General features: G+C 40.7%; 1 protein-coding gene across 2 annotated transcripts in view; it reads left to right on the top strand.

Moving 5' to 3' along the window:
- macrod2 (mono-ADP ribosylhydrolase 2) overlaps positions 1-20,441 on the top strand; it is a 423,775-nt gene that overhangs the window by 110,084 nt on the left and 293,250 nt on the right. For both annotated transcript variants that reach the window (XM_085428548.1, XM_085428549.1), the window contains one exon: positions 14,395-14,424. In XM_085428548.1, coding sequence (XP_085284674.1) covers positions 14,395-14,424 — 30 coding nt within the window. The remainder of the gene's footprint in view (positions 1-14,394; positions 14,425-20,441) is intronic.

The raw sequence follows: 20,441 nt of genomic DNA, 5'->3' as shown, positions 1-20,441 counted from the left end.
CTTACTAAGTTTTCAGTTATGTGTAGACATAACACTGCTTCATCCCTTGAGTAAGGTGCATTTCATATTCTTGAATGATTCATAGCTTTGTGTTTAGTGGCTTAACAAACAATAAAACATTCCTTGAAAATGGTCAGGTACAAGAGCTGGGCTGAGAATGCGTGAAAAAGCAGCAACTGTCTAAAGAACACTTTGAAAGTCCTTTAGAAAGCCTGGAGAAATGTTGCTAGAAACCAGTTTAAAAGCTCACAACTCAACAAAAAAAAAGTTTTTTCCTAAATGACAAGATCTTATTGTTCATTGTCTTTCTTTTTCATTATTCTCCAGCTGAGTTAAAGCTTTACCTGCTCACAGTTTCCACCTTTTTCCAGTAATAAAATGAGTTTGGTGTGTTCTGTTGAATAGCAAAATTACGTGTCATAAGTTGTGGTGTTTTTTTCAACTTGTAATGCATGTGAGAAAAAGACTTGGCACAGTCTGTTTTTATTTCTCACTAGTTCTATTCAACAAAAGAGGAGAATTAATCATCTGCCTCTTTCAGTTTCTCGCCTTCAGTTTTTGGCCTCACAATCTGAATTCCAAAAAAAAATAAAATGCTGAACACCTTTCCCAGGTTTTATTTTATCACAACCTGTTTGATTCTTATGCAGAATGCTGTTACCAGCAATCTGGCGATATCACCAGCACCAAACAGCCCCCACTAATTTTCCCATTTATTAGCTGTATTTTCTTCTTCTTGAACATTCTCTTCTATAGTCATCATCTGTGAAAGAATCGCTAATCGTCTCTGTTCTGTTACAATGTAACCAGTGTGATAGTTTTATTCTGTTTACTGCCCCGCCTCCTTTTGCACTCTTAACACAGGAACACAAAAGCTAACAGACTTATGTAAAACTAGTGCGGTCTATTAGCTACATTCTTCTTTACCTGCTGACACTAAAAATCTACTCTTTAGCACCTATAGCACCTAACCCTGGCTGCAGTGGCTATGTGTTTGGGTTCAACAATGAAGTAAAGAGCTTGGAGGCAAGCCAATTAATTGCTGCAATTAAGCAGTACTGCAAAGTTCAGCAGGAGGACGGCAGTATCGTTTAGAGAGATAGAACCATTGTCAATCTATTCTGCTAGTTAAGCATCCCCAAGATAACTGCTTCAGTCTCTCAGACGACAACATGTCTGTAAATTATTTAGTTTGATGTGGCTGATTATGCGTTCCCTGTCTTCTGAGTATGTTAGAGGAAGACTTTTGGATAGCAAAACGGATGCAAACATTATGCTCTGAAGTGAAGTGCAATGTGTATACAACAGGGCTGTAATAAGCTAACTTGCGTTATCAATCAAAATGATGGCTAATTAGTGAGTTCCTTGCCATGCCTTATTTATCAAACACAGAGGATTGAGTGTTCTGATGACTCCTTATGGTGGATAATAGTTTTTGTCTCTGTAGCTAATTTCCCGTGAGCCTGAAACATGATTGCAAATTTGCCAACATGGCTTGCGATGACCACAGCGCAACTTCATAGTAGATGTTTTGTTCTTGATGAAGAAGTTTTTAGGCAAGAGTACTTGATTTGAGCTGACTGATGGATTGTATCAATTCGTTTAAGAAACACAAATGAGTCTCAGCAGAAGCACACTGTTGAAAAGTGAGGTTGGTGGAAACACTCGCACAGGTTTTTTTCTGCTCTTCATGTCGCCACTTGTGTTTCTTATTCAGGCTTAGATTTATTTAGTGACCTTGCCGAGACAAAATGCTGCCTGTCTGATTGTATAATTCTTAGTCTTAGCCATGTGTTTTTACTACTTCAGAGAGTGCACTTGAATAGGCAATTGAAACCGGTTGTCTTTTTTTTTTCTTCTGTTTTCACAAAAGGCTACTGATGGCAGAGAGAAGGAAATTAGCCACTGGGATTCTGTTTGAACGAGAAAAGAAAAACAGTCCGTATATGACTCAAAGGAAACACGCACAGAAAAATATTATATTAATGGTGTGTCTGAACATGATGTTCTCACTGTTCTTCAAAAATGTGCAGTCTGGGAGATATATACAGTTGTGTTCACAAGTTTGGGCACGCCTGGTAAAATTACATATTAGTTTTCAAGCAAAAGCCATACGAGGACATTGGCAGGTAAGAGGCGGTTACAGTGTATTTCACAAACTAGTTAGAAGCTTGCTTAAGCACAGTGCTTGACTGCACACTGCTTTCTGCCCAGCTGTAGTATGCACTGTTACATGTGCTGCAGGCAGTGCTGACAGTGAGTAAGCAATGAGGTCAGAGCTGCTCTGCTGGACAAACTATTTGTAATGACACCAGTTCTGACATATTGGTGCATATTAGAAAACATATTCAATTCAGTTTTATATCTATATAGCACCAAATCACAACAGTCACCCCAAAGTGCTTTAAATTCTAGGGTAAGGACCCAGGCAGGCACCGACGCACTTGCCGGCTGATGGTTCGATATAATTTTTTTCCCTTGCTAATATAATTTTACAGGCCACGGGCCGGCTTAAAGTTGCTCTGCACCGGCCCTACAAGCGCTGACAGCAGCCTGTTCATTCATTTTCATTACTGACACTGGATTGCTCAATCAAATCTCTTAACGCAACAGCCCACACCCCTACCTTCCCTGTGCACTTATGTACCTTGTAGACCACAGTATAGTGTGGAAGAAGTGGTTGATACAGATGGACACACAAAAGTGAAAAAGTGGATGTGAAAAGCTAAGTAAGAGAGGAAAAGAAACTGCAAATAGATGGGAGCGATATGTGTCAAATTAACTGACATGTTAGCAGCTATACCGTCAATAGTAGTACCTGCAATAAGTAATAACAAGTCCTCGCAGTCATAGCAGGCTACTGTTACTAGCACTGGGAGTGGAGGAGTGCAGGGCGGTGGACACCAGTCCCAACAACAGATTGAGGAAGCAATGGAGGAAGGTGTAGTTAACATGGTAAGAAAATAAACGGAGGGACATTATTAAGAAGGCGGAGATTCAAAGATTCAAGTGAAATGAATGGCTACTTTGACCAATTTATTCTATTTACTCAGCTTTACCATTGCTTTGAGGAATTGCACAAATACATGCAAATATTTAACTGGGCCATCTGCAACATTTTGATCGCTCAGGGTGGGCTACTTGGGCCAAAAATACAAAGGCTGATTTTTTTTTGTCCCAGTCCAGTCCTGGTAAACAGCAACAGTCACCACTTGGTGACAGTGGGAAGAAAAACTACCTTTTAACAGGAAGAAGTCTCCAGCAGAACCAGGCTCAGGCATCTGCTGAGATGTGTGAAATGAGGAAGACAGGATAAAAGACAAGCCGTGGAAAAGAACCAGAGATTAATAATAACTAATGATTAAACCAAGCATCTTACTAGTCATAGATTAAGAAGTTACACCGAGTCTGAAACAGCAGCGAATGTGAAGTTTTTGAGGTGTCAAACGAATTATATTGACAAAATATTCTCAAAGTATTAGCTCTGTCAAAATAAATACACCCCATTATAGTCAAATCACTACAACTGCTGCTATTAATGTTAATGCAGGTTTGATTTTTATGAGATTATTTCTCATCAGAATGGGATGGCCTAGCTTTATAAGTCTTCATGATGCACTACAGCAGACTAACATGTCTTTGTTAGATATCTGCTCAGTTCAGTTTAACTCTGTTGCTCTTTATTTCAGAGCACTAGATCCTGTATTTCGTATATTTATGCAAAAAAGACTCCTAACCTTACTGTTTGCTGTTGTGCAAAACTAAAACAGTGATGCATTACCAGCGCTCTGCTCCACGGCATGAAACGTACATTCGAACTGTAAAAGGATTAAGAGCATTTTGATAAAGTGCCTTTAATTAAAGCACAATCCATTTTAGCCTTCATGCTCAATAAGCAGAAAAGAAGATGCTTCACTCTGATTGCAGTTGGCGCTCCGGGGAGATTAGTTTCTGTGACATAAACGGTGTGCCTCTGCATCCGGGGCTCGCTTCACACATCACCTCAACACTTAGATCATTGTGATCAAATAGACGCTGGTGGGAATGGATTCTCTTGAGTGCCCGTTAAGTGCATTTTGCTAAGGAAGTAAGAGAAGTTAAAATACATTTAGCTTTAAAAAAGACAATGCACTCTTCCTTAATGCAATGTTCTGCACTTAAGCTATATGGACTCTAATACTGAGTGTATATACCCTGCCCAGGCTATCGAGGTCGAGACCCTTATTTCCAGACTTCTGTTTTCCACAAAGAGAATGCAGCGATATGTAAAAAGGAAGTCGATTCTGAAACCACACTTCAGTAGCTGAGGATCTCCAATTTAATGCTGTCCTGGCTTCTGCATCTGGAGAAATCCCAGCCGTGTTTTTTTGGATATAGTAAGGGGAACTGTCTGGCTGTCTGGTGGGTTATGCACTGGGGTTAGTGGACTGTGAAGACCCAGAGGAGCCCGTGAGTCTTTACCATACCAGCAGGCCTGATCATCAGTAAAGAAGGGTCTGTATTAACATGAGGCTGATAAATCCAGAAATGTGCAGCTGCTGGCTCAAATCCTCCAGGAGCTCTCTAGTGACACTAGGTCCTGTGAAGTTTGCAGATAACCCGTTTAATCTAAACCGCAGTATAAGGGTCAACTCTTTAAACACTTGCACAGGGTGAATTGGAATATCATGCTCTCTCGTAACATTATGTCAAATGAAGAAAGTTTAATGTTGAATACCTATCCTGACTGAATTTCTTTATAGATTTCTTTCCCCATTATGCATTAGACTTCTACTCTTGCAATATATACTAGCGTTCCCTTATGAAAGGTCTGTGAGATTTGCGGTTTCCTTAGATGCCATTAAAAAGATTTAAGTCTTTGCCTCTCTGGATGGTTAAACGTGTCAGTAAATGCACTTTAATTTGAGTATTTATGTTGGTATTTGTGGAAATTATTGCTATTGGTTTGTATCAACATTACATGAAAGCTGAATTTCAGAACACTTCATGAAGACATAGATGAATGAATAAGCCATTAAATGTCGGTGTGGATCTGAATAGCTTAAAGTAAAATTGCCAGTTAGGTCATTGGGCTTTGCAGAGGATGCACGCACCAATTGCACTTGAAGTGTACCATTAAGCTTTAAGTTGTTCATTTTTTCATTGCAGGACTCTTGACAGTCCTTCCGCATTTATATCATGTGGAAGTTTCACCTTTTTAATATTCAGCAAACTCTATCGCACCAATGCAAAAAATGGCTGGAATAATAGAACAAATGAATTCGTGAGTGTGCCACTTTTCTGAAACTGTTTGTGGTTTGTTACAAACCAAAGAGATTTTTTTTGTCACTGTTGTGACTACCACTGTGCGTTTGAGATTAAAATTGTGGAAGCAGATTGAAACGACTCATCTAATGAACCCTACTCTCACGATGCCCCCCTGCATTGTGCCTTCAGAGCCCATGCAGCGAGTCTTTCTCATTCATGTTAATAGGCTGCGTCTTTAATGTTGAAAACGATTATTAACTAACACGTCAATCGTCGGGAAGTTGTTGCGCGCGTCTAACTTTGGTGGCATTGACTTTTCCCTTGGTGTCAACTTCAGAAGAAATACAAATGCGCGCTTTGCACGGCCCACCTACATCTTCATTTTCTTGTAATTTCTTCAAGCTTCCTTTTTAGGACTGGGGGTTGAGCAGATGCAGGTGGATGTATATTTATGAGGGGGATGTGTATTTCAGGGAGAAGCGGTGTTGTGAAAGGTGACCTTGTTAGATAAAAGGAGGGCTCGGAAGCCAAATGATGAAAGAGAATGGGATCATCCTGGGCTCATTAATGTGGATTTGAAGGTCAGGTAATTATAACAATAGACGTGTGGGCTGGCTTTGGCATCTGGTATTGTTGCTTTGTTATGATGGTGACAAGCCTGCGGAGGAAAGGGATTAATCACTGTGACACAAGCCTGTTGTCACATTGATACATTCAGACATCATAACACTGGTGCTGAGAGAAGCTGTAAAAACAACATAATTTCGACTATCAGCACTATATGACATGTACAATTGAGACTATGAATAGGTTTAAGAAGCGACTAACAGGGCGCTCTCATATTGTAATTTGTACTTCAAAGTCAAATACATCTTAAAGAAGGGTTCACATTAAGCTATCAGTGATTCTGAGCAGTTAAGCCTCGTTTCTTTTCATAAGCAAATTATCTTTCAAATCTGGGGATACAAGTTAAAAAGTTCTTCACATGACATCCTCGCCGCACAGCTGAGGTAGGTAGTAACATTTTAACCCATATGGGGGAAGCAAAGGGTACCACATGCGTTTTTAAGCTAGAAGAACTTTAAATTATGTGAACCAAAACCATTGTTTTACTCTTCTCAGTGGTGTGTGCACACTCACAGCTGGAGACACCACTGATGAGTAGTTGTTTTGATGTTTTTCCCTAATGTGCTCGGGGTTCACTTAGACAACGCTTGGGTAGTGGTGCCCTACAAGTGTAGCGTCTGCACAGATGAGTCAAAACAAAGAAGTTGTTCACCCTCTGACATAATTTACATCACTCGGATCTAAGTGTATATTTGCTGGTTAGTGGAGTGTCCACAGCAGTAAGTCATTTCCTTTTGGCCTGATTGGTCATACTGGCCTCCTGTGAACTTGAGTTGCCATATTAAAAAGCAGGAATGAGATGATGAAACTCTGTCACCCTTACCTATAGGTGAGGTACCTCTGATCTCAAGTCAGTCAAAAACACAAGCAAAATCAGAAATGCTAAGCGTGTTTGCGTTTTAGCTTTCAGCGAATGTGTGTATGTGTCGTTTTTTGGTACTTGATATGGAGTTGAAAGTCATTTGAAAGTATCTAATTCTCTGTTTTTAAAAGGCTATGCTAACCCTTTTATATATAAAAATCTGGCTTTAGAGTTTTATGCTTTTATATTTGTGCTATGATTGCTGTATTTTGTGGAGTTTTTGAAGATGTGCCCTTGAAAACTCAGTGTTCAGAATGGCCTCTTTGTTAGTCCTAGTATTTGGGATGCTGAACATATTTGATTCTTAGGAGTTTCACAGTATACCTGCTTGTATTGAAAATAACTACAATATTTAAGAGTTACGTACTGTATATTGTTAATAACGCATATAATATCTTAACCAGTCATTTCTTCTTGTACAGCGTTTGGGGATTTATGGATACACTCTCTTTCCGCCTCCCTTGTCTCTTATTTCTTGTGTAAAAAGACGAAACGCACAGCTGTCAGAGAGAACAGTTGCTCTTTTTTGCAGTTCTCTATTCTAGGCATCCTCCTATATTGTTAACAGTATTTTGCCACAGTAGAGAAAATGTGATATCATGACAGCCCTAAATAACAGGGTAAGGCTTTATGTGAATAGAGTGGACCTGAAATGGAGTCAAATTCTCAGTCTGAATTATTGTTTTAAATCCACCCCTGATACTCATGTAGATAGCAAATGTGTTTTTATGAGATTGAATTTGCTATAGCGAAATACTGAAACTCTAGGAGTGCTCCTTGATTTTAAATGTGGATATTCTCACAGCGTAGGCCACGGTTTTGAAACCACACTCCTGTTTTCAGATTTTTTTCATAACTAAACAAAAAACTGACGATCCAAATCAATCACGTCAGTTAACAAGGCTGTGAATATTGAACTGCCAGACACTTCACACTATAGATGTTAAAGCAAATACAGCACTCAGTGCTGGGCCACTTTTCTTGTGCATCTGACACAGTCACACAAATGCCAGAATCCTTTGAATTCATTGTGCATTGTGCTTTAATTGATGCACACACTCCATATCAATGTCCCTGTTGTCGTTCCTGGCGCTCCTTTCATCTTCATCGACGTGCCAGTGACTCGCAATTAAAATTTCAGTAAATAGTTTGACATATTGACGTCGAGATAACGATAGAGCTTTTTTAATTTTATCCACATTTCACGCACACCTTGTTACAACCATGACTTATTTGTTTGAGACAGTCTTTTTTTCCCCACATGAAGCCATTTTGTGTGTGAACGGACTTCTGGGATTGTGCCACCTCGGCTATGAGTTTGCCTGCCTCAGTCAGGCTCCTTAGGGACCTCTGTAAGATATAAAGAACAAAAGTGCCAACCAGTATTATCAGGCGAGGCAGCATGTGTGGTGCCACATGCATTTTTAATGTGCCACAAATAAGAAATACCACTGTGTCCTCTCTCTCATTTCACAACTGGTGGCTCATTTAAATTTTATTTCTATTTGTGTGAATTTCAGCAGCTACTAAAAGCGAACAGCCTCCATCATTGACGCTTAGAGTAGTCTCGATTTAACACGGAGCTGCACAGACATGAGATGGGTTGCTCTAGATATCAAATTTGGAATGCTTCCATGTACACGCACGTATGCATTTGATGCGCACGCATGCTATCACACAGTATCAGTGCTTGTTAGGAAGGCCGGTGGAGTGGAAAAGTCGGCTGTGTATGGAGCAAACATTATTCCACTCTAAAAGAAAGTCCTTCACTCCGCTGAGTCTTTGAAGATCGACTTTCAGAGCTGACATGTTAAACATCAGAACACCAAAAAGAGGAACAGCTAATGACCGTCTAAGTGTCAGTCAAGCCTTCAAATGATTAGCTTTTATTTCCTCCAACTTTTTCATTTTTTTTCATTATTCAAGGACTTCTTTTTTTTTTGCACTTCATTGTGCACAAGATGCTTATCATCTGCCTGTCAGACTAGCTGTAAGTAAGATTTCTAATTAAAGCCGAATAATAGATAATATGGCTCCTGGTAACAAAGAGCAGCTCTGTTGACCTAGTTAGTGCTTTTATTTGGGACAGTTTTTCTGTGTAACGTCACATTTGATAAAATCAGAACTCCTTCCTTGTGGACAGGTAAGGCACGCTTCAGAAGCAGCAGTGAGTGATGTGGAACAAAGCAAAGAGCGCGCTTATGACAGTTCATTTGTTCTCGGATGTATTTACTAAAAAAAACAACAACAAAAAAATCTAAGAAAATGCTGGTAAGATTTGTAGACCCAGATAGGCCCAGCAGTGTTTTATTGCTGTGGTGGCTCTGGTTGCTGTGAAAAATTGCACAAGGATTTCTTTTGACTCAGCAACAGAGCAGGCAACCTGACCCATAAAGATTTTTTATTAGTTTCTGTAGCCCACCTTTTATCCCAAAGTCACAACGGAGCACACTATTAACGTCTGAGCTTGCTGAGAAGCGTGTGCGAGGCTGCTAAGGATAAGGTGAATGTGCATTTGATGGAACATATTTAAAAGGTTCAGTTAAGGTGGCAGAGAGCAGAAGGTAGACAGTGGATCTGTTTACTGCCTTGAGGTTTTGTGGTTACGGTCTAGCACTTCCTATTTAACTGCATGATCTAGGGCTCTGCTGACGACACCAAACATGCAACCCAGATCCATGCCTCGGTGCCCTCTGCACACAAACACACACATATACACACACAGGACTCATACACTGAAGTGCACAAAAGCCATTTTTATGAATGCTCTGCAAATATCTTGACACACTGAGATGAGACAGTGGTTTTAATAGTCTTTTTTTCATTGTGTGTGTGTGTGTGCGTGTGTGCTGGCTTCTTGATACTATGCCTGTCACACTCTTTGGTGGAGAATTTTCTTGCCCTAAAAATACACAGCAGTGGCACCACTTTGTTTTCATTGGGTGAGGGGTATATGAGGTTGCAGTTGGGGTTAAGGGTTCAAAGGGCAGAAAGGAAGTAGGTGTTCCCACAGTGACAGTCCAGACACGTGTTTGATGAGCCAGCCTAACAGCATGGACCGGCACTTCCAAATGACCTACCATCTGCAGGCAATCTGGGGAGCCTTTTCACTGAGATTTATCTCCCATGTTATGGCTACTCCTGGAATGACACACTAGCACTCCTGAAAAACTCCTAGTTGTAAGAGCTTCTGCTTCTGCTTTTTTTTCTTTCTTGTCACTGCCAACAGTCAAGGCTTACCTTCACTACAACCAGGCTGAAAACTCAAGCTGGCACCTATATTCTGCCTGCTGTGATGGGATCCTTTCCCCTGTTTAAAAGGTGAAGAAATATTCAGTTCTGCCCGCTAAAGAGAGGATCGCAAAAAAGGAAATGCATAAACATGCTTTAAAGAGACAACTCAACATGTAGGCAAAAGGTAGAAAACAAACAAAACAGATAATATGAATTGATATGTGTTGGTCCAAAAGATTGCCAGACTGAGCCGAGAGCAGGGAAAACTGCAAGGAGGTCTAGTTTATAATTAATACGCACACTGTAAAATATGCATTATGGGATGGATGTGGCCAAATATGGATTTCTGTTTTGATTTTCACTCAGAATAATTGACGCACTTCTTAGGCAAGTCATACTGAATAAAGCACCAGCTCATAGCCTTTGTTGCTAGGAGCGTTGGCTTCTCTGCCAGCTGCTTCTTATTTGTCTTATGTCGAAGACCTGTTATTAAACCAAGTCCCCGTTCATTTTCACTTTTACGTGTTTCTGTTGATATGCATGTGGGCTGAGCTTGTTGAATCTGCGTGTTACCGATACAGTATTTTGTGTAAAGAAAGACATTGTAATTATTCAATGAGAGAAAACAGGAAACGGTGATGGGGGTGGGTGGATTGGGGGCTCATAAAAGCACATAGCAACATTTTTACCTTTCCCCGCAAGCACACATTCATCGAACTGACTGCAAAGATGAGAACACGCCTCATCTCCCAGTGGGCTATTCCCATAAACACATTAAAAAAGTATCTCGCATCTCAACCCCTGGCCTACCCTGTTCACTACTACCACTGCTCTGCCTCACACACACATACACATGCAGGAGAGTTGTGTCAGACTGATTAGCAACCACATCTCCAATCTCTGATTAGGTGTGGAGTAAATGAAGCGCCCCCCTCAGGCATGCATTTCCATAATGTCAGGTAATTAAACCCCAGTTTTTTAATAGCTCAGGAATAGGAAGACTCCCCAGGAGACTAGACAATGATGATAGACTTTGCTGAAAACTAGCATAGTATTAGCTTTCTTTAAACTGGCACTGAAACTACCACTTACACTGTGCTTTTATACACGAATAACTTCAAACTTTGAAAATTTATATCATGCAGAAAGATATACACTGATGAAAATTCCTTTAGTTTAGTGTTTTTTGGCTTCTGAGCCTCTTCTGTGATCTTCAAACATGAACAGAAAAATGTCCCAACCTGGTTACGAGAGGCTGTTGTAGAAACGACGCACATTCGAGTTGCGTGCTTTCTGTTGATGGCTGTCAGATTCCTGAGCTAAACAAAGGCTGGGAGAGCACGAGTGTCTTTTTCATCACAGAAAAACCTGGAGAGGTGCTATTGTAAACATGACAGTGCATTGTCAGTACATCCCTGATTGAGTTGCTGTTTTTTTTGTTTGTGTATGTTGGTGCTCATATTGTATGTGCACACACATACACACAACAAAGGGCCTTTGATGAAACACATTCTGCAGTGGGAGAGGTTGTGTTTTTTTTTTTTAACAACTGAAGTTATGCCCACTCATGTTGGGTGCCCAAGTGAGAACAAAACAGTAATGCTTCCACAGAAACATCCAGAAACTGAGTGAACTCCAGAAATCACTTATACATGTAATCAGACCAACAACAACAAAAAAAAAATCATAAAAGCCACAGGACTTTGCTGTGATTGGATTACTCTCCCTGATAGCACACGTTCATTATCTATTACTTCAGCACAGAGCGTTTCTGAGAAATAATAAGCTTTTATTAGGGAAGCATTGACTGCTAATGATACCCGATGCATAGCTGGATCTGAGGATCATTAAAGGCATGGCACGGTGCATGGTTCCTCCAATATCCGCTGTATGAACTCCGCTTCAAACACATAGTCTACCTTCTTCCAGAAACTTTCAAATTAACAGATGTACTTTAAATCCCCTCTAATCTTCCTTCTCGCGTGTATAAAGAATGTATCTTACGGGGCAAGAATGAAAACAGGTTCATTTTAATGATACTCTCTCAGCTGGTATATCACAGTGACAGTTAACTACCAGTAAACTACAGTAAATGGAGGGGACTCGGCCATTCGTGAACAGCACAGGTCATCGTATGAGTGGTGATGAACTAAATGGTCTGAAAGCGAACAACAGACATCAGTGAGCTACGCTTTACCTCAGGGGTCTTCTACGTATCTACAGTATGTCAGAAGCCTCGTGCTAAAGCCTTCCTCTCAGCTAATGTGCTGGAACAAATTGCTTTAGAAATGCAGCAAACCTGAGACAGGGAGTGTTGACAGCAAGCTACTGTACACTTTTATGGTACATAACGCATTTTCTTTTTTGGCAAGTGCATATTGTGACGATCATGTCAGTTATTTGGTGTTTAAACTTGCTGTGGATATGTGATGGTAGTGTCCAGTATTTATGTGACCAAGAACGGCATAACAATACGATCGCTGCTGCCAATATTCTCATCCAGCCAGAATTCACGCCAGCAGGCTGCTCTTTGTCAGTTTTTCTTTTCTAGTCAGGGAGAGAAGGTGAGAGGACAGCCCCACTCACCCACTGAGGGACTGAAGTGCACAGTGAAAAACAAGGGGATTATTTTTTAATTATTTCAAATTTGTTAATCATGAAAAGCTACAAAGTCCAGAAATAAAAATGTAAAGTTGGAAATGAACATATTAGGTTTTCTTTTAGCAATGCATTCGTGGAAAAACTGAAGCTAAAGCATAGAGTTCCACCAGCTGCAGTTTTATTGGCTGATTCTCATTCAGATTTAGGAGCTATAACTGACAGAAACAAACAAAAAGCACTTTTCCATCAATACAATTTTTTTCTTGGTCCTTCACCCTGTCAGCAGTCAGACTGTTTAATACCCACGCAGGATAAATACTGTCTAAAAAATACATGTGTATCATTATTGCTCCTACTACATTGTAGTGAATTTAACCAATGTGGAATTAAATGAAGTCTATGTCTAAGTTATTTTCATATTAAACTGCAATAAATTACAGGATCTTTTTTTTTAATACATTTATGTTATTTAATTTCTTTTTTTTAATTTAAACAACTGAAAATAGGTGCTCTGCAATTGCAAGTAGATAAAAAATAATTACATGTAAATGAGTTGCTGTACACACAACTTAACCTGACATATTTAATCATGTCAAATTAAAGTAGGTACAACAGATTTGTGTAACAAAACAAATGTCAGTTACTTACCATAATTTCCCTTGTAACTGCTTTAATCCTTTGCTCATACAGAGGCTGCTAGCTCGTGGCCGGCTCTGACCTGATGATTGGTTATCTTCGACTTTAACCACTTTCCATTCGTCAGCTTCTTTAAAATGTCCATGTTCAACTACCTTAGTGTGTTTGATTAGGGTTGTTGTTATGTTGTTGGTTCCCCTGTGGTTTACTTTGGGGAACTTCAATTGCAGTGAAAGGCTTCCACACTGATGACATGTTAGCACATAGCTGTGAGTGTACGTGACTATTTGCCTGTGCTGCTGCGTGCTTTTTTCACATGCATGAAAGGGATGGACTCGTATTTCAACTTATGGCAGGTCGGTCACTGGTCCGGTCAAAGAATGCTGGAAATGAGCTCAACCTGGTTATTGTCCGGTTGATTGTTGCATCACTATTAAAACTGATACCTTGTCCTAGTGATAGAAATTTATTTTTGTTTATTATTTTTGCAATAGTGTGAAACTCTAGGCCAAGGTTATATTTCATATACTGCAGTTACCTACAGCATACTGTTAGTGTTGATTACAGTGGACACACATAGTAGAAACAGTTTATTGCTTGCAAATATATCTCCCAGTAGTACCATAATTTCTTACCGTGTCTCCATCAATTTGTGTGACATGTTCCCCAGAGAGATGAACAGACCCTGCAAAGCCATGACAATATCTGGATTTCACTGTTGCACAGTAGTATACAACTGTCTCAGACTGCACACTACTCTTAATTGCTTTTAATGAATCGCATGTCTTATTGAGCACAACCGCTGTGATTTTGCCAAAGAAAATCCGCCGAGGAGTGTATATTGAGTAGCTGCTGACTGAATCACACATTTGTTGCCAAGTTGCTAATTTGATATTTAAAGAAAAAAAAAAACTGCCTCACACATTGATCATTTTTGTCAACTGGAGATTTGATAAACAAACTGTTGGATGACATTCATGTTATATTTGCTAGACGGAGCTATTGAAATGTGTCATTATAGGCTTTTCCTTTCAAAGCCATACAAAAATCTGTAAAATAACTGTTATTATTCGAGCCAGTTTCAGGCTCGTCACGCTGTGATCTCCTGTGCTGTTGAATTATCCATATTTATGTATGTTTTTTACATTTATTTTTACTAAATGCACTTTTTTTCCTTCTCTTTTCAGCAAACTCCAGTCTTCTGGGAGGAGGCGGAGGTGAGTGAACGCTTTTGTTTTTCACTATCGCGTCCCATTGATTGCTCCTATGGTAAAGCAATTAAAGTTGCACTTATCAGATCAGGCATTCAGCCCATCTGTTTCATTGAGTTCATGGCAGATTTCAGTGTCTACTTCAAGTGTCTGTGTTAAATGCGGCTGAATGTAAGGCCAAAATATTAGAGCGTGGTACAGAGCAACCTTGCGCTGTACCACACTGAGAGATGGTCATTACTTTAGCAGCCTGCCGAAGGACATTATCATCAAGGCAATGCTGGAAATCTGAGGCAGCCGATTGTGGTGTGGGAACAATGGTTAGGGAGTGGAATGCTACCGCCCAATCACACGGTTCTTCCTTTGTAAAATTTGACTTATGCAGTGACATGATTGAAATAATCATTCTTTACTGCAGTGAGATGAGGTTTTGGGTAAAATGCACCAAGTTACACTGTTAATTTTTAGTCCCCAGGGAAATTTTTCATATGTAGGGATGGTATGACAATGAAATAAGGTCACTGCTTCAGACTTATATGTTTATCCAGCCACATTAACAGCCTTCAGTTGTATAGTCGGATCACGACTATGACAGTCTGCCTTAGCAGAACTATCTGTCTGATATAACTAATCAAAATACGTATTATAGATAAATTCTTCCCTGTGTTGTGTTTTATGAAGGTCTCTATCACAGCAAACATTTTATTTCTTACGCCACATTTTAATGCAACCATCAAACAGCATCTTCACTGTATCGTATATTGCCATTTTTCCCAATGTGTAGGTTTTTATAGCCTGTATCATTTCATTCCTGTGTTTTCTTTAGTGAGAAAAATGCAGTATTGTGGATGATTGGTTCATCTGCTTTCTTTCTGGGCAAAACTATATAGGTTTTATAATTTTGTGTACCAAAAAGAAAGGCACATGCTGCACCTTGTGATTACGATGCTTCTGCATTTATTCAGTCATTAGGGTTTACCACCTGGCAAAGATGACTCATCAGAAGCAAAGGACGGGCAAAAAGGAAGATCAAAGCCACTCAACGGTTATATGCTCTGTGCACATGGTGTCCATTAGAGTGTACATTGAGCTGTTGAAATCTTATTCGCATTTAATCATGCAGCTTGGAGTGGCCCTTATCTCGTCTGATACATTTTTAAGACTGCAAACTTGCCGTGTAGAATCTCAATCCATCAGCAGCATGAAGAGGCCCTCAGCGCACAGCCGTCTTAGGAATTTCTGTGATTGAGATCAGAGGGTCACAAACATGCTTCTCCATAACCAAGCCAGACCCTGTAAAGCAGGTATACTGTCCGCCTGAATGGTGTCTGTCTCCGCTGCGACTCGCGCTATCGATTTGCCGTGTCCAAAGAAACACAAGAAGCAATTCTCTTTGCTATTACATTTTCATTATTGTTATTTTGTGCCAGATTACCTTTTTACAGTTCTTTAAATCCCGGCCTTGGTGATTGATCCAGTTTCTATTTCAACTAATAATAGCTCTGAGGATATTACAGATTGCTCTGTTTCATAACAGCAGCAGCGAAAAACGGAGGCGAATTGGAGGCTGTCAACATGAGAACGTGAGATCTTATGTGTCAGTTAATGTTGTACTTTGCAAGAAAACATTTTAGCTGATTGTAACCTGCAGCTGCGCTTATTAACTCCAGAGGAATTTCTAATTGTAGCAAGTGCCATTTTTTTGAGAGCAAAGCCTCTTTTCATTCCTAATTGACTTCCAGCGATGCTATTCCTAAGTTACTGGCACAGGATATGAGGTCGGTTAACTCAAAAATGACCATGAGGTGAACAACATGTATGTCATACGTCCTTTATGTGTATTTTTAAGAAGAGTAAAGGAAGAAGCCAATTTCCACTTTGCCACAATTTGCCACAGCGGGTAGTCTTTCTGTTCTTCTTTTTTTTTGGCCGTGGTAGACAACGATGACTATAACTAGAGAAAGATTACTATTATCTACCAGGGAGCTGAAATTGTTATTTTCCCCCTAAAACAAAGCACTACACCGTTTGTCTTTTATCTGCATGAGGCCAAGAGGGGTTTTATCTTCCAGTGTCTTTATCACTCGAAGGTGTCTGCTAAACCTGCAAAACTGTTCTCTCTGTTGTCACCCTGCTCTCCCTCTCCACCTCTATCTGCGGTTTGGCATGTGAAGACTTCCTGCCTGGTGGCGGCGAGGATCGATGTGGAGAGGAGATGTGCTCTCATATAGGGTCCTCCTTATCTCCCAGCTGTCTTCTCGGGGCTCTGCAGAGGGGTAGCTTCACAACAGGATGATCCATCATGCTGGCCTCACACACCTGAGCCATGTGTAACTCTTAACAGTTCGGGAAGTAGGACTCTGAACAGCTCAGGAAAACTGGACATAGGCTTTACTTTATTTAAGTTAGTTTACCACCTAGGTGTACTTTGAGCACCCCTGGCTTTGCATGGTCTCTGTTATTTGGTCTCGTTTAGACGTCTTTTCACAGAAAAAGGTTTTACTTCTCTAGAATGCATCAGTTATTCAAGTGTGGCATGTGGTCACAGCAAAACAGAAACAGAGTTTTGCTGGTGATTGTTTTGTCGCAGTCAGAGTAATGTGAAAAGATGGAAATAAATGACAACAAAGCTCTTTCTGAGCCTTTTTCAATGCACAGGAACGCTGCATTATATTTCTTGCAATAGTTATACAGAGAAACGATTCATAAGAAAAGATTCTTACGCCCTGATGCTCTATTAAATCCTTAGAAATCACTGATGGGAATTTTCTCTGGGTTATGCCTCTTCAGTATTATGTACGCAATGGGGTTAACCAAAATAGCACTGTTATCTGCTTTAGACATGTTGGTCTCACTGGGATTTCAAACATACATAGAGGGAAATAACAATGATCTCTGATAATAGCATCCCAAATAGGGCCTCTGTGAATAGAGGGTAATTATGAATGGTACCAGGTTGCTCTTGTGATGTGTGTCACAGCATGGCTGGATGCTGGATGCTGTCCCAAAAGAATAGACCTAATGTAAACATCACATTGCCTATTTTGCCTTCCCCGTCCCTTTGTCTTTTTTTTATCCACACACACACAAACACAAGCATTCAAGTGCAAACAGGGCTATGCAATGATACCATGAAGCCCTGTGTAGCTGGAGCGGGGGAGCTTCACTTGCCTTTGATGTCTCCATCCAGGAGGGGAATTTGCTCATTAGCATTCTAACCAGAACCATTGCCCTTTTAGCACTAGGCTTTAACTAGACCACCCAAACAAATCGTTCTTCTCAGGTTGGACCTCCTTTCTGTGCTCCAGTCAAGCAGTGGGTCACTGGCATGGCTTGTTGTGTGTGTCTTGGCTTGGGCTAATTCAGCCACGAATGTGGTCACTCTCTCAACCCGTCCAGAATGACACAAAGATTCTTTAAAACAGGGCTAATAACATTAAAAAAGTCTGCATTTTAAGTGAGCCCTAAAACAAATATATATCAATGTCGACGTGGTTATCGACGATGCCTGCGCTACTCGTTACGCAAGAGCCGCGGGCCTTTAGCACTCTTCCTATCCTAAACGCTGGCATGAGTCATGGCAGGTATTAACACATTATAATAGATGAGAATAATTATGTTTGCTGTCGTGGTGCTTACGTCCTTTGTCCTCTTCTGCAACTAAACATGTCATGGGATGCAGGCTCCCGAAGATATGACAAGGCAATCGCTTCTGCCTCTCCTCAGATGTGAAATGATGTGAAAACGCCTGCATGACGACCGCGCTTTACAAACACAGTTAACAGACGCAAAACAAAATGTTCCGAGCTCTGGCCTTTAAGTGAAATATGAGAAAAGATTGCTCATGGTGAAATTATCCGATCAGAAGCGCAGAGCATCATCATCAATACGGATGCACCAGCACTATGCTGTAAATGCAAGGCTGGCCATTATCGCAACACAACGGTTAAAAAAGACAAAACACGTGTTCAGTTTTAAGACATGTTTGAATAATCCTTTGCTGAGATTCCTAAGTGCTCCACTGTGCTTATCTTTATCTCCATTCTTTATGCAAAGAGCTCTGTTTTCTTTTCCTGTCACCTCCAGGTGAACCATTATCCTGTCTGGCTCTTACCCGGGGCTTGTTTATTGAGTCGATTGGAGGGGACCATGCAGGGCGCTGTGCGGTTGCAGGGGGAGGGGTATAGGTCGAGATATAGGGTGGTGTTGGGTGACGGTTTGGGCGAGATGACTTTCTGTCCCTTACACAGCTCCCTGGAAGCCCCCAGACTAATCGCTCAAAGATGACGTATTATTCTCATAACTCAAAGATTACACACTATGCTTGACTGATGGTCCTCAGTTCACAGATGGTAGTAACAGCCATTAGCATAACTTATGAGAGAGATAGCGTATTTCCCCATGGAGTAACCTAAATAATGTAAAATGATAAATTGAATGCAAAGATTCCTCAGTCAGTGGGGCACCCTTGGGATTTACTTATCTCCGCATATTTAGAGAAGAGTTAGTTACACTCTGATCTAGGCCTGCCCTGTATTCGTGCTGCAATATTCCATGTTCTTTTTTAAGCGTGTTCAAAACAGCAGTGATGTACTGTAACTGTATACTGTAGCACTCAGCAATTCTCTCTCTTTATCCGTGTAATTCAGTGACAGCAGCTCAGTAGGCTTGGGTCAGGACATGTGCATGCAAGTATGGGAGTGCCCTCTCACACTGGTTTTAGCCAGTCAGGCTGATTTGAATAATTGAATTAAAAAATATATTTGAATTGGCCCCATTCTTGCATAAGCAAGGAAAGTCATTTTGTAAATTGCACTTACTTAGTGAAATTATAAAGCAACTTAACTCTACAAATCTCAAGTGTAGTGAACTTTTAAGTGAGTGTATGCATTAAAACTGCACTGTGTGCTACCATTGAAGTGTTTCCTTGCCTTTATTAAATGTGTAGCACAGTGTAATGCAGGGGTTATATGCTATAAAGCCAGAACAATCTCCTCGTCTTACTGGAATCTAGATCCGTTTCCTTTTTTTTAAAATCAAAAGTGCTTTTAGTGTCTTGCAGCAAGATGATGAATTATTTGTGTTGTTTGCAACTGCATCTTCACCTAAAGCGTCTCAGCGCGTCAGTCATCATATTGAGTAATTATTGCGTGAGAAGCGTCCTCATGCCGCCAGATCATTTATGACAGAGGTGCTGTGATTTAGAGGGCGTTCCAGTGAAAGTAACAGGACAAGGTTATCTGCTGGACTGCAGTTTGCGATACCCAAATAGTGGTGAAGATAACATTGCCTTGTGAAAGCTTTCGCGTGCCATTTCTGTCTTCCCATGCCACCGCAGAGAACAGCCACGATGAACAACCCCCTCTCTTGCTCCTCATCCTCCAATCAGCAATGATGGATGGACTAATTGATGCAGAGTGATTGGGCCATTTATTTTATCCTACAACAGTGGGTTCCATATTTAGGATTAGCGCTGCATTATAATGGGAAGGGAAGAAGAAATGGCCGGCGAGCGAATGAATCCGAGGGGGGTAAAGAGGGACACTCTGAGGAACAGTTATAAAAAATGTAGAGACAAAAAGAGGAAGAGAGAAAACACTCATGCAGCTGTTACGAGCAGCGTTAACAGGACTGGTTAGTTGTGTAATGCTAAGCTTATGAGGCATAAGGGAGTGTTCCAGAGAGTTTATGGTGTGGTCAGTATCCACGAATAAGAGCGGGTGAGAGGGGCATATAGTTTCCACGTGTCCCGGTATCCCTCGCTCAGCCTATGAATCATTCATCTCTGTCCCCATGTATAAATCAAGCTGCCCGCTGTTGCCTGCGGCAGTCATGTCATTAGCTCGTTGATGGCATCGCTTGATCTCTGGCACTGCAGTGCAGGTGAGGGAAGGGGTCTAACTTTAAACAGCACACATAGCAGAAACATATCAAACTTTGTAGAGCTTTTGCTGGTGGCTGTGGTATAGTGAGCTTTATGGAGCCGTAAAGAAGCATGTTTCCTATGCATGTTTTCTTGAAAC

This window comes from Rhamphochromis longiceps, linkage group LG13 (assembly GCF_057381845.1).
Source record: "Rhamphochromis longiceps isolate RC_006_pf linkage group LG13, R_longiceps_female_GT1.1, whole genome shotgun sequence".
NCBI lineage: Eukaryota > Metazoa > Chordata > Actinopteri > Cichliformes > Cichlidae > Rhamphochromis > Rhamphochromis longiceps.
This window is presented reverse-complemented; position numbering and strand designations above follow the sequence as displayed.